The sequence below is a fragment of the Canis lupus genome, chromosome 22 (genome assembly GCF_003254725.2).
Source record: "Canis lupus dingo isolate Sandy chromosome 22, ASM325472v2, whole genome shotgun sequence".
Taxonomy (NCBI): Eukaryota; Metazoa; Chordata; class Mammalia; order Carnivora; family Canidae; genus Canis; species Canis lupus.
Window position 1 is genome coordinate 49,720,792 of NC_064264.1, and position 14,973 is coordinate 49,735,764.

The 14,973-nt window shown below is 36.7% G+C and overlaps 1 protein-coding gene and 1 pseudogene across 1 annotated transcript in view; one reads left to right on the forward strand and one right to left on the reverse strand.

The window, feature by feature from the left end:
• The window catches only part of TM9SF2 (transmembrane 9 superfamily member 2), a 62,948-nt gene extending 49,689 nt beyond the window's left edge, over window positions 1-13,259 (forward strand). The window contains exons 14-17 of the mRNA XM_025441018.3: window positions 396-547; window positions 1,634-1,745; window positions 8,818-8,989; window positions 12,570-13,259. Of these exons, the coding sequence (XP_025296803.1) occupies window positions 396-547; window positions 1,634-1,745; window positions 8,818-8,989; window positions 12,570-12,637 (504 nt within the window). The 3' untranslated portion in view covers window positions 12,638-13,259. The remainder of the gene's footprint in view (window positions 1-395; window positions 548-1,633; window positions 1,746-8,817; window positions 8,990-12,569) is intronic.
• On the reverse strand, window positions 4,993-5,864 carry LOC112655835 (guanine nucleotide-binding protein G(I)/G(S)/G(T) subunit beta-1-like; annotated as a pseudogene).
• Window positions 13,260-14,973: the final 1,714 nt, after the last annotated feature.

Below are 14,973 nucleotides of genomic sequence, written 5' to 3' on the forward strand. Positions count from 1 at the left end.
GATGGCATTGCCCATCTCCAAATAAAAACCTATTACAATTTCAGAACCAGCTGATTTCTTACAAGTATATAATTAAAAGGGAAAACCTAACTCTACTTTTGTCTTAACTAGTATTTTTAAGTATTGTATTATCTCCTGTGTATTTCTTACTTTATCTAAAGCCATTAGTGGATAACTGCTGGAAACAGTTGTGGCTTGCTGCAACAGACAGACTGAATATTGTACTGATAGAGTCTGGGTCATTCTTTCTAAATACACATTTCAGCTTGATGACTGAAGTAGACTTGTATTGCCAATACAAGCATGAAAGCTGAGAAAAAGGCAAATAGTCTAATATAGAGAAGAATTTTTAAAATAGATTAATTATGAATCCATTCTTTTTTTTTTTATTAAAGGCCATTGAACACCCTGTTCGAACCAATCAGATTCCACGTCAGATTCCCGAGCAGTCCTTCTACACAAAGCCATTGCCTGGTATTATCATGGGAGGGATTTTACCTTTTGGCTGCATCTTTATACAGCTTTTCTTCATTCTGAATAGTATCTGGTAAGCTAAAGGTGAAATCCTCTTATTCTCATTACCATTATATTATATTACCATTATATGTAGTAGCGGCTTGCTTTCTTTGTTTCTCTGGATGACTATCTTATAAACTGTTATCCAATAATCAAAAATATTAAGAGCCAAAAGGTAATTTTATCTTTTACATGTGTGAAAAAGAATAGTGATAACAGTAGCTGTTATTAATTGAGTACTTATTAATTCTCTTAATTCTCTTAATTTTCAGACCTCTGTGAGGTGGATATTATCCTCATTTTAGAGAGAGGTGAAGCATTGGATGTTAAGTAATTTATTTGTGTCACACAGTTACCATGTAACAGAAATTAACCTATCTCTCCAAACCTGTGTTATTAAATAAGTAATCTGTACTGCTTCAGAGAAAAGATACTCTGAGCTTGTTATAGAAGGGATTCGAACTAGCATTGGGAGAAGCATGGAGGTAGATGACCTTCAGAGTTCTTACTAATCCCAGGATTCCTTCATTCTCTTGATTTCTTATTTGCACGGAGAAACTTATAGTGCTAATTTTGAGCCAGTTTATTAGGGTATATATACACTGCAGTATATCATTATTAGTTGATCACATTGGTATGTTAGAATAAGTACCAAGGTTTGCAGTAGCTTAAAGTCAGAACTGAATCTGAGCTTTTTAGCGATTAGAACATATCTTTCCTTCCTGATTTTTATAGCATTTTCACAACTCACTGTTTCTTTCACACATGATAGAAACTATGTACGACATGGAACCCTTTTTTAGTTTGGCTCTGCCTGTCCATTAATTTTTTATTGAAATTATTTGCCTCGCTGGTAGACAATTAGACTAAGCATATTTGAATAAGAGTTTCAGGTTCTATGTGAGTGAAAAGGCAAAATCCAATGACATTGCCATATCCTTTCCTCTCCCTGCCCCACCCGTACTCCATCACTGTCTACACCTATGAGAATTTGTTGTCTTTGATTAGTTGGGGCAAAAAGCAAACATTTCCCAGTTCAGGGAACATGAAAGGATTGTGTCAGTTACTGTGTCAAAGAGAAAATGTTTATAGTTTAATCTTGATGTGTTCATTATAGGTCACACCAGATGTATTACATGTTTGGCTTCCTATTTCTGGTATTTATCATTTTGGTTATTACATGTTCAGAAGCAACTATACTTCTTTGCTATTTCCACCTATGTGCAGAGGTATGTATTAGTAGTGCTCATTTATATTAATTTGTAGACAGTGTTTATAATTTTGGCATAAGCCAACTTTGAATAATACTAATTGAACTAATTTCTATAAATATGTGTTTGTTAAGATAGAAATTGACCTGTAGTCCTAAATCAAATGTAGCTCTCATTAGGAATAGATTAAGATAGTATCTTCAGTTCAGTATATTTATTTAGAGCTTAAATTTAAAATGTTAATTTCCTGAGAATAGCACATTATGCTGAGTTTTCCTTTTTGAGTTTTTAAATGTCTAAATTAAAAATTAGTGTTCTTCATGAAATATAGTTATTTCTAGGCTGGAAATTTAGTAAACATTTTTAAGTGAGAAAATTCATTAAAACATTTCAGTGTTACATTATAATGAATTCTATTCATGGCAAACTGATGGCATTCTTTTTTTTTTAACTGATGGCATTCTTATGTAGAATTAATTTTTAAAGGTCTAGATTGTATTAAATCATTTATTTTATAGTTATTTTCTGTATAGGAGATTGAATCTGTTCAACTTGAGATGCTTTTTTTTTTCCAAAATTAAGGTTAAATTCACATAATTTAAAATTTAACAATTTTAAAGTGAACAATTAGGGGACTTATTACTACATTCATTTACAGTGTGGTACAACTACCACCCTTCCTAATTCCAGAATATTTTCATCACCCTTAAATAAAACCTCATACCCATTAAGTAGTTACTTCGCCTTTCCCGTCTCCCTCCCAAGACCCTGGCAATCACCAGTCTGCTTTCTGTCTACATATTTACCTATTCTGAACATTTCATATAAATGGAATCCTATAACATATGGCCTTTGTGTCTGGCTTCTTTGACTTAGGATGTTTTCAAGATTCAGTACTTTGTTCCTTTTTGTAGCTGAATAATATTCCATTGTATAGATATACCCAATTTGTTTATCCATTCATCTGTTGATGGAAATTAGGCTTGTTTCCATCTTTTGGCTATTGTGAATAGTGCTGCTATGAACATTCAGGTACAAATACTTGTTTTGAGTACCAGTTTATCTTTCTTTTGGGTATATACAAAGGAGTGGAATCGCGGAGTCATGTGGTAATTCTTTAACTTTTTGCAGAACCACCAACCTTTTTCACAATGACTGTACTATTTGCATTCCTGCCAACAATGTACAAGAGTTCTAATTTTTCTACATCCGTGCCTACACTTGCTGTTTTCCTTATTTATTTATCTATTTTTCATGTCAAACTGCTTTATTACATCTTAAATAACAATAGTTTAATATAGTATCTATCTTGCATCCAGCCTCCTTGCCATACATTGACTTTAAAATTAAATACAAACAGTGAAGGGCACATGGTGCAGAGAGCTCTACAAAGGTGTCAATGGAAAGGAAGGAGGGCTCGTGTTTATTTTCTCTGCCAGATCCAGACATACTGCATGTCACAGGACAATTCTGTACAGGATGCTGCAGAAACAGAATGGAGAGAAGCCACCACTGCTGCTGTGGAGTGGGATTGGGTACAGGGAGGTGGCCCATGGCTCTGCCATCCAAACACTGCTGCCGGACACACTGGCCTCCAGTGGGACCAGGGAGGTCTGTGTGTTAGAGAATGATCTGCCTCAGATGCAAAAGGCTGGCAAAGACAGGCCATGATGAATTTATAGAGGAAGGCCAGGGTCTCCATCCCCTGCCCCCACCACCACCCCCACCCATTAATCCAACAATTTTCATTTGGAGCAAGACTCTTTTTTTTTTTTTTTTTTTTAAAGAAAGAAACAGTAACTAATCCCGCTGCCCAAGCATGTAGCGCTTCTGGCTGCACTGCTTCCCAACACTTGTGCACAGAATAGCAGCAGTGAGTGGACAGAGCCACAGTGGGTACAACTGTAAAGAGGTTATTTCTTAAAAGAAAAAGAACATCTAAGGATTGAGTCCTATATGTGCTTTTGAGTATTTCTACAGCATGCGATTCTAAGAGTAAACCCACCCAATATGGCAAACGATGAAATTTTTTTTAATTTAACTTAGAAAGTTTGAGGTCATTATTTTCAAAACATTGATTTGTACATGGTTTCATACACAAATAATTGACTGACTATCCAAGCACAGGACAGGCGCCTCTCTGGAAAACAGGTTCCTGATGGGGCAGCGGGCAGGGCGCAGGATAGTGTTAGGCTATTATTACGAACTTCCCTCTGACTTCACAAGGAAACCCAAGGCGAGATTAAGAACTGAACTGAGAAGGCAGGGAGGACAGGTCAGGGAGCAGACGGTGCCTAATCTGAGTTTACTATTCATCATGCATTCAAGACCAGCCATAGCATGTGCTTGGTTCCTTTCCTTATTAGCATCTTCCTTTCTATGCTATGTTTATGCCTAACAATTATGTGACATGAGACAAAAAAAAGAGACTCAATTTATATCATTAACAATTTCAGAGAGGCTGTACCAGACCCTCTTCCTCTGTGTAACTACTGAATGAAAGGAATAGGTTTTAAAAAGGAAATATGGGGCAGCCTGGGTGGCTCAGCGGTTTAGCGCCGCCTTCAGCCCAAGGCCTGATCCTGGAGACCCGGGATCAAGTCCCACATCGGGCTCCCTGCATGGGGCCTGCTTCTCCCTGTGCCTATGTCTCTGCCTCTCTCACTCTCTCTCTCTATCTCTCATGAATAAATAAATAAAATCTTAAAAAAATAATAATAAAAAGGAAATATGGGATCCCTGGTGGCTCAGTGGTTTGGCACCTGCCTTTGGCCCAGGGTGTGTTCCTGGAGTCCCGGGATTAAGCAAAATCCTGTTACAGACACAACCTGAAATTTAGAACCTATTACAAGATAAAATCCTCAACTTGTTTGGCATGAACAGCACAAAATAGGGTCACTGACCTAAAATTCAAATGAACTAGTAAAAAAAAAGTGTGTGTCTGCCTCACAATTACACTCAAGTTTATCTGCTGGTTAGCACATTTATTACAGTATTTCCTTTTAAATTCATCCAAGACAAAAAAAAAAAAAAAGGACACAAAGACAATGGTCCCGGGAGGAATGGACAATTTGAGTTTACAGCACAAAGGTTCTTCCCTCCTTGGGAATTGTGCTCTTGATTTTAGCAATAAGTGAAGGAAAAGGTCTTGCCCTTTTAAAGTTCTGAGGGGGTGCAGGGCATCCATGTTAGTAGGGCTGGATTGGAAATGCTGTCACTGTAACGCTTCAAGGTTGGAATGATCTTCCAGTCGCCACAGCGTCTACTTGCTGTCAGTGTTAGTTCCAGATCTTGAGGAAGCTATCCCAGGACCGTGTCGCCGCAGCCATCCCATCGTCAGTCACCCCCAGGCAGCTGACACGGTTGTCATTCCCAGCCAAGACACCTGCTCTGTCGGCCTTGAGTGCGTCCCACACATTGCAGTTGAAGTCATCGTACCCTGTGAGGAGGAGGCACCCGCTCTTGGAGAAAGACACCGAGGTGATCCCACAGATGATGTTGTCATGGGAATAAGTCATGACCTCCTGCTGTGCACGAAGGTTGAACAGCCTACAGGTGGCATCATCCAAGCCAGTGCAAATGCATTGCCGTTTGGAAAGAAACAGATGGCATTGATGTCGGACTCGTGGCCGGTGAAAGTTTGCCGGCACATCCCTTCTTGCACATCCCAGAATTTGGCTGATGCATCACAAGCACCAGAGACAAACAGTCTGGTGTTGGGAGCGAGAGAAGGGCTCATAACATCCCCAGCGTGTCCAGTGAATGTGGTTGTCTGCTGGCTGGTCTCAATGTCCCACAGAGCACAAGTGGTGTCCCTAGAGCTGGTGATGATCTGATTGTCATCCAGGAAGCGGCAGCAGGACAGATAACCTGTATGTCTGCCAGTTCACGGCTCACACGTACATTCCCTTCACGAGTTTTCAGATTGTAAATGGAGCAAATGTTATCCAGGCCACCACAGGCCACATAGTTCCCAGAAGGGGCATATGCACAGGTCATGACCCATGAGGAACGCAGAGGGTTGGCATGGACCTAGTTTGTAGCGTAGCTATCCCAGATGATCAGTTTGTTATCCTGTGAGGCACTGACCAGAAGCCTGGAATCTGTGCCCCAATGCATGGCATAAGTTTTGGCCAAATGCCCTCAGCGTTCTCCTGGTGTGTGCATCTGGATTCTTCCTACTGGGTCGATGTTGTTTGTGATCTGAGAGACAGTTACATCTGCACATGCCTTTCTAACATCCCTAATTTGGTTTTTAAGCTGCTTGGCCTCCTGCCATAACTAGTCAAGTTCACTCATCTTCAGGTCCTAGTGCTCTTCAATGCCAACTCAAGGAATCTGAGATCTTAATTCAGAAGTGCTTCTGGTCTGGTCTCCAATGCATGGAAAATTGTCATCCCAACTCAGAAACTTCCATAGAGGAATTGAGCAGATATAGCTGATACCACTTCCGTGTGCTGTATAATTTAAAGGACTTGAGACGTGTCTCAGACACCTCAAAGAAGCATACGGGGAGGGAGTATCCCCCAAGTCCAAGCGCGGCCACCACCCGGGCAGAAGGGTCAGCCTGTTTTCCTTTTTAAAACAAAACTATAGCAATCTCCTAGTAGGTGTGAGGTGGTATCTCACTGTTTTGATTTTCATTTCCCAGTGACTAATGATGGTGAGCATCTTTTCTTGTGCTATTGACCATCTGTGTAATCTTGTTTGGAGAAATGTCTATTCAAATCTTTTGCCCATTTATGAACTGGGTGGTTTATCTTTTTTTTTTTTTTTTTTTTTTTTTGAGCTGTAAGAGTTCTATATATATTCCAAATACTAAAATACTAAATACTAGATCTTTATCAAATAAATGAGAGAAGACATTTGCAGATATTTTCTCTCATTCTTTAGTTGTCTTTTTACTTAATAATGGCCTTTATGCAAAAGTTTTTGATTTTGATAAAGTCTGACTTCTCTATTTTTTCTTTTGTTGCCATATCTAAGAATTCATTGCCAAATCTAAGGTAATGAAAATTTACCTCTATGTTTTTTTCTGAGTACATAGTTTTAGCTTATATATTTGAGTCATTGATCCATTTGAGTTAATTTTTAGTTGTGATAATTAGGAATCTACCTTCATTCCTTTGCATGTGGATATCCAGTTTTTCCAGTACCATTTGTAAAAGAGACTATTAGTCTTTTTCCATTGGGTGGTTTTGTAACCATGTGGAAAATCCATGGGTCATAGATGTATGAATTTATATCTGGATTCTTAAGCAATTCTATTCTGGTAGTGTATATGCTATCCTTATGCCAGTACCACACTGTTTTGATTACCATAGCTTTTTTTTTTTTTAAGATTTATTTATTTATTCATGAGAGAGAGAGAGAGAGAAAGAGGCAGAGACACAGGAGGAGGGAGAAGCAGGCTCCATGCTGGGAGTCTGACGTGGGACTCGATCCCGGGACTCCAGGATCGCGCCCTGGGCCAAAGGCAGGCGCTAAACCGCTGAGCCACCCAGGGATCCCCTGAATACCATAGTTTTGTAGTAAATTCTGGAATTGGGGAGAGTAAACCCTCCAACTTTGTTGTCCTTTTGTGAAGATTATTTTGGCTATTCAGGACCCTTTAAAATTTCATGTGAATTTGGGATCAGCTTTTCCTTTTTTTGCAAAAAAAATTGGAAATTTGATAGGAATAGCATTGAATTTTAGGAGAGTATTGCCATCTTAACAGTATTAAGTCTTCCAACCATGACATGGGTGTCTTTCCATTTGTTTCAGTTGTCTTTTAAAAAAAAAAAAAAAAAACAAAAAAAAAAACCAATGTTTTGTAGTTTTCGGTATGTAAATCTTTCACGTCCTTGGTTGAATTTGTTCCTAGGTATTTGATTTTTTGGGATGCTGTTGTAAATGGGATTTTTTTTTAAGATTATTTATTCATGAGAGATAGAGGCAGAGACATAGGCAGAGAGAGAAGCAGGCTCCTCGCAGGGAGCCCATTGTGGGACTTGATCTTGTATCCCAGGATCACACCTTGAGCTGAAGGCAGGTGCTCAACCGCTGAGCCACCCAGGCGTCCCTAAATGGAATTCTTTTTTAAATTTTCTTTTCAGATTGTTCATTGGTAGTATATAACAACACAGCTGATTTTCATTCCAATCATGTATCCTGCAACTTTGCTGAATTTATTAATTTGCTATAGTAGTTTCTATGTGTGGATTCCTTAAGATTTTCTCATTTATGCTGGTATGCTTTGTAAACATATTTGTTTTTTTCACATATTTTAAGGGGTAGAAAAGAATGAAGTATTTTTTTTAAGATCTCCTGTTAAATCTATAAGCTACTTTATATAAAAGTAAGAACTGTTTTAAAAATCAACCTTGTTTAAATTTTGTTAGTAGTAACTGAAAATAGATTTCATCAGGCCTTGATAGGATAATCTTTCTAACATAAAGTTGACCAGACTATATGATAAGTAATATTAATTTTAAACTACATAAGTAAGCTCTTATGCATTGCTTTTCTTTGGGCAGAGTACATTTTATTTTATTTTTTTTAATATTTTAGTTTTTTATTTGTTCATGAGAGACAGAGAGAGGTAGAGGCAGAGACATAGGCACAGGGAGGCATAGCTCCCCGTAAGGAAGTATCCCGGGAAGAGTACATCTTAAAGTACAGTCTAGGGGCACCTGATGGCTCAGAGGTTGAGTGTCTGCTTTGAGCTCATGGCAAGATCCTAGGGTCCTGGGATTGAGTCCCACATTGGGCTCCCCACAGGGAGCCTGCTTCTCCCTCTGCCTGTGTCTCTGCCATTCTCTCTGTGTCTGTCATGATTCAATGAATAAAATCTTAAAAAAAAAAAATACAGTCTAATTCTTCATTATTTGTAAACCATTTAAGATTTTGCCACAGGTGTTTAGCCAGTCTTTAAGTAGCTCCCCTAAAAGTAGAGGATAGTTCTTAGCATCTTTAGTGAGGAGGGAAATGGGCAAGGTTCAGTAAGGGAAAGAGATTGGAAATGATAGTAAAAATTAGATTTGGAGGCTATTATATGTTATCTATTAATTGAAAAGTAATTCTTATTCCTTTTTTCTTTTTACTCTAGGATTATCATTGGCAGTGGCGTTCATTCCTTACCAGTGGCTTTACTGCAGTTTATTTCTTAATATATGCAATACACTACTTCTTTTCAAAACTGCAAATCACAGGAACAGCAAGTACAATTCTGTACTTTGGCTATACCATGATAATGGTTTTGATCTTCTTTCTTTTTACAGGTAAGAATTAAAATGATTAGTTTTAGTTAATAAGTTTGTTGGCAAATTATTTATAAATATTTTCCTTTTATAAAATCCATGATGGTTTCTACTACTACGCACTGCTGTATTTAGTCCTCAGTGCAGCTAAGCATTGTTTGATCTGCCCTGCTGTGAGGTGGATGTCAGTAAACCAAAAGTGAGGGAACCAAACCTAATGGAAGAAATCTAGACAGACACCATCATTGTCCTACCATCCCGGGGTACCTGGACCCACACCTGCCCAAAGTTTTCCCCTGTAACCTCTTAATGGTATATAGTCTTTTGCAAGCTCATTTCAGAAGTAGGGTAAAAAGTTTAAATATGAGTAGAAGTTGAGGGGGTGAAGTCAAGATGAGCTTGAGAAAAATGTCATCAAGAGAACACCATCATAGAACACTCCTTATTCTAGAAGTTTTAAACTATAAGTTTATATCTCCACTTGAAAATCCAAGTACCTAAATGGGAAGTATTGGTACTTAGGTTATTTATGTGTGTCTTACCTGTTCACTAGATAAAAGTTTTCTGCATCTTAGAGCCCTTAGAGTAATTACTTGGTAAACATTTATGGAATAATCAAACTTAAAAAAAGAAAATTGTAGGACCTTTCTTTTTCACAAAAAAAATGTGCATCTAAAATTTGTATTTAAATAGTGTTGCATGTTCTTTGAGGAAGTATAGAATCTGAAAAGGAAAAGGGAATTTAAAAAAAATTAGAACTGTTCTATTTTTTAGTCATTTGTTAATATTTAAGAGAATTTGGTAGAGTTTAAAGTTTCCTTATAGGAAACTTTAACTGTATCAGCATAGAATGAGCTTTAAGCTCTTCTGTTGATTCTGTATTTCTAGGTCATTGGTCAGACAGTGGGGTAGGTGTATGTGTGGGAGGTGTTTATCTTGATGCCATGTGATCAATAAGATAGGTCCACAGCTATAAATCTTAATAAATAGTCTGTAAAACAGAGGTAGCCTATGAGACAATGAATTACTGCTTTTATGCATCTGTATCTGTGTGTTCCTAAGGGCATATATAGAATAATTTATTCCTGTTTACACACAAAAAAGTAGTGATCTTAGTGAATGTCTCTTGGTTTTCCAGGCATGTGATATAATAAGAGTTTAACCATCACCTAAATCTTTATTGTTCTGGTTTTTAGTGTCACATTTTATTTATTCAGAGTAAACCTTTGTAATCTAAATTTGGGAGCCACCTCAAATTGAATCATCCAGTTTAACCAATAGCTTTTGGTATATGTCACTTTATGGGAAAGATTCTCTAAAGGGGAGTGGTGAGCCCATTCAGTGTCTTACATGTTTCCAAAGTGGGATACATCTGTATTTTACTTCAGTGCTCCTAACTAACACCATGTCATTGAAGTCAGTGTTTTACAAAACAAAACAATTATTCTGTCACATGAGAAAAGATGCCACTATCCATGTGTATGTTATATTTATCCCATATTAAGAACAAAGTGAAATAGTAAGAGTATTTTGTTAAGAATAAAACCTTAGGGTTACCAAATACGGTGATAAATGTATTTTCTCATCTTAAAATATTATCTTGAAGTTCTTGCTAAGCATAAGGTTGTTTAAATACATTTATGTTTTCACCATTACTTTTCTAAAATTAGCCCCAGCCTCTACACAGACCTTAATAATGATCTTTTGAATATCCAAAAGATGTATTTTTATTTCCTTTAAAACACACAGTGACTGACAAATTGCAGGGACTCATACGATGTATGAATGAGTACAGTAATATTTATAACATCCCCTAATAATGTCCCACATATAGTCTCTTGACTTAGAAAATCGACTTAGAAAATCTCCTTTAATACTTTTTCTTTGTATTACATTTAAGACAATGACGAAAACTTTGGAACTTTTTTTTATTTAAATTCAGTTAAGTAATATATAATGTATTATTGGTTTCAGAAATAGAGTTCAGTGATTCATCAGTCTTGTATAACACCCAGTGCTCATTACATTACATGCCTCCTTAGGGCCCATCACCCAGTTACCCTATCCCCATATCCCCTCTTCCCTCCAGAGACCCTCAGTTTGTTTCCCGTAGTTAAAAGTCTCCTACGGCTTGTCTCCCTCTCTGGTTTCATCTTGTTTTATTTTTTTATTATTTTTTAAAGATTTTATTTATTTATTCATGAGAGACACAGAGAGAGAGAGAGAGGCAGAGACACAGACAGAGGGAGAAGCAGCCTTCATGCAGGAAACCCGATGTGGGACTCAATCCCAGGACTCTGGGATCATGCCCTGAGCCAAAGGCAGATGCTCAACTGCTGAGCCACCCAGGCGTCCCTAGATCCTCTGTTTTGTTTCTTAAATCCCACATTACGAGTGAAACATATGATAATTGTCCTTCTGTGATTATTTCACTTAGCATAATACCCTCTACTTCCATCCATGTCATTGCAAATGGCAAGATATCCCTTTTTTGACAGCTTAGTAATATTCCATTGTGCATATATGCCACTTCTTTATCCATTCATCTGTCGATGGATATAAAGCTTACACAAAGATATGTGCATCCCCTTCTGTGTTCATCAGCACTTACATTTATTTTCTCGGGGTAATTCTGGAATTTTTTCAGTTTTTAAAAATATATTAGGCAGTTAACAATTTAGTAAATAATCTTTTGCAAAACAATGTCTCTGAATTTGTTTAGTAAATCTAAGCATGGTAAGGTTTAAAAGAGCACCATACTTGAAGTCAGAAAAAGTGAATTTGCATTCTAATTCAGCTATGTGGCCATTAGACAGTTTCTTAACTGAGTCTTATTTTTGTCACCTGTCTAGCATTCAAATTTTCTGGAACCTAGACTGATGAAGGAGATACTTGAAAACCAAAGCATTTATTTTTCATGAATCATCTCATTTACTTTACATAGGACAGATAAAATTATCTCTGTTTTAATAATAAATGGGTTTGGAGATTTCATTTGACTAGTCTGAAGAATAATTCAGTCATGACAGAACTGCTCTGTCCTCCAACACCACACCACCTCTCATATTCAGTGGGGATGCACTTTGTTGTGATCCTAATTAGATCATTTTTAACACTGTAAAAACTTTGAGTTTAGTTTTATTGTATTTCTTTAGAAATTGATAATTCCCAATAACTATACTTAGGAAATAGCCCCCATTTAAGTCTATGAATCTGATATTCTGTTTAAGGTATTTATATCATACCTTGAATTAATTTTAATAGTGGTTTTCCATTTTGTGATATATTATTATTAAATAGGAAAAGGAAATTGATATCCTATTTATCTTTTCATTTTAGTTTTTTTGCAAGTAATAAGGAAAAGAATATTCTTAGGTAATCTTAGAGTATAAAAAGTTCTATCAAATCTGTAAAAAATTTGATTTAAGGTAGTTGTGTAATTTTCAAAAAACTTATAGATCTATGGTATATTCCTGGTAAGTAATAGTTTATAGTTTTGTGGCTATTACTAAAGGAACCAATCATTTTAAATCTGTGTTTTTGTGTAAATTATGAAATTTCCTTTGGAAAAGTATTTATTTATTTTTTTATTTTTTTATAGGAACAATTGGCTTCTTTGCATGCTTTTGGTTTGTTACCAAAATATACAGTGTGGTGAAGGTTGACTGAAGAAGCCAGTGTGTCCAGTTAAAACAGAAATAAATTAAATTCTTCATCAACAAAGAGCTGTTTTTGTGACTACCTTGAGTTTTATCAGACTTATTGGCCTAAGTAATCCTTGAGAAGCAACATAATTCTAAGTACACCTCTTCCCATACACCTGTCTCCACAAAATGTGTTTTCAACACTAAAACATTTGTATCGTGATTTGATTAAGTATATATTCAGTTCTCGTTGAAGAGCAAATTTAAATATTATGTGCATTTGTAAATACAATAGCTATAAAAGTTTCAATACTGCTAATGGCAGAATAGAGGAGGCCATATGAAACAGTGCTGATGAAATGCAGGACAGTTCATTGTAAATAGGATTTTCTAGGCTCGGTAGGTGGAAAGAATTATTTTTCTTTGAAGGAAATAACTTTTTATCATGGTAATTTTGAAGGATGATTCATATGATGTGTTTATTGGGGGGCTGTGGCTTTTAAGAAAATCTTGTATTGGTTGTAACTGTTCATATCTTCTTCTCTGTGTTGACTTCATTATTCCCATGGTACTGGCCTTTTAAACTATGTGCCTCTGAGTCTTTCAATTTATAAATTTGTTATCTTAATAAATATTGTAAAAACGTCTTCATTGCATCATTACCTAATGTATATTCAAGGAAAATCTATAAAAGAAATCTATGTACCAATGGTATTTTAAAATGGTTTATACTGTTTTATGAGATTTTACTGAGTTTTGTTAATGTAACACTTTCTTGGTTATCTAAATGAAATTCCAGTCTCTTGGGCTTTGTGACAAATCTGAGAGATTTTCACTATTAGTAATTATAGTCATGTACATCTAGCCAGATAAATAATGTATGTCTAGTAGTTAATATGGGCCTCACTACATTGTCATTAAGGATTTTATATTTTTGACCTGTTTTTCAAAATACGGTATTTAAAAATTTTTTTTAATAAAAGTCCCAATCATTTTATTTTTTTACTATTTTTGGTTTTAGAGCATGAGCTGTGGTGGGGGAGGGGCAGAAGGAGAGGGGGAGAGAGAGAATCTTAAGCAGGCTTCAGATTCAGCCTGCAGGCCCAAAGCAGAGCCTACAGGCTCAGTCTCATAACTCTGAGATCATAATATAGGCTGAAATCAAGATTTGGATGCCCAACTGACAGAGTCATCCAGGCGCCCCATTTTTTATTTTTTTAAGTCAGTATTTGTTTATATACTAGCAATGACTAGCAGATCTAGTCTTTATATTCATTTGGAGTTCAGTTTTATTTCTTAAGAGTTAGGAAATAACTGTTTCTAGGGTGCCTAGATTGCTGAGTTAAGCATCTACCTTCAGCTCAGATCATGGTCCCAGAGTCCTGGGATCAAGCCCCACGTTGGACTCCCTGCTCAGCAGGGAGTCTGCTTCTCCCTCCCTCCCACTCACGCTCGCTCTCTCAAATAAAATCTTTAAAGGAAAAAGAACTATTTCACATTCATCTAATTGAAATCCATTTATGTGGAAATAGAAATTTGAGATGATTACAGAAACATTAGTTTGCTTATATCTATAAGGATATTCATCTTGTATTTTAGGGGCTCGATGCTTGCTGCTTATGAGAGAACAAATCATATAGTAACATTGCTGGGCTCTTACTCAGTTTTATGTTGATACTCTTTTTTTTTTAAAAGATTTATTTATTTATGATAGACATAGAGAGAGAGGCAGAGACACAGGAGGAGGGAGAAGCAGGCTCCATGCCAGGAGCCCGATGTGGGACCCAATTCCAGGACTCCAGGATTGCGCCCTGGGCCAAAGGCAGGCGCCACCCAGGGATCCCCCGATACTCTTTTTTAAAAAAACGAACCTGTTGGTTTTGAAGGAGCTCTAGTTATTTTTAACTTCTCACATGGAGATTTTAGAGAAGTTCCTTTTAAATTTATTTTCTGGGGCAGCCCCAGTGGCTCAGCAGTTTAGCGCCACCTTCGGTCCAGGGTGTGATCCTGGAGACCTGGGATCAAGTCCCACGTCGGGCTCCCTACATGGAGCCTGCTTCTCCCTCTGCCTGTGTCTCTGCCTCTCTCTCTCTGTGTGTCTCTCATGAATAAATAAAATATTTTTAAAAAATAAAAAATAAAAATAAATTTATTTTCTGCATCTCTTAAAGTATAGTTTTTATGTATAATACTGTTAAAGTACGGTTGAGATAAGCTAGTTGACTAAACAAAAGATTTTATTAAAAAAAAACTGGATTCAGAATGAGGCTAGTTTTGCTGATCAAAGTTAAGCTTAAATTTTATTGTTCCTTCCATGAACAATTAGCTTAGTGACTCAGTCAACTTACTGTTTTGATATAA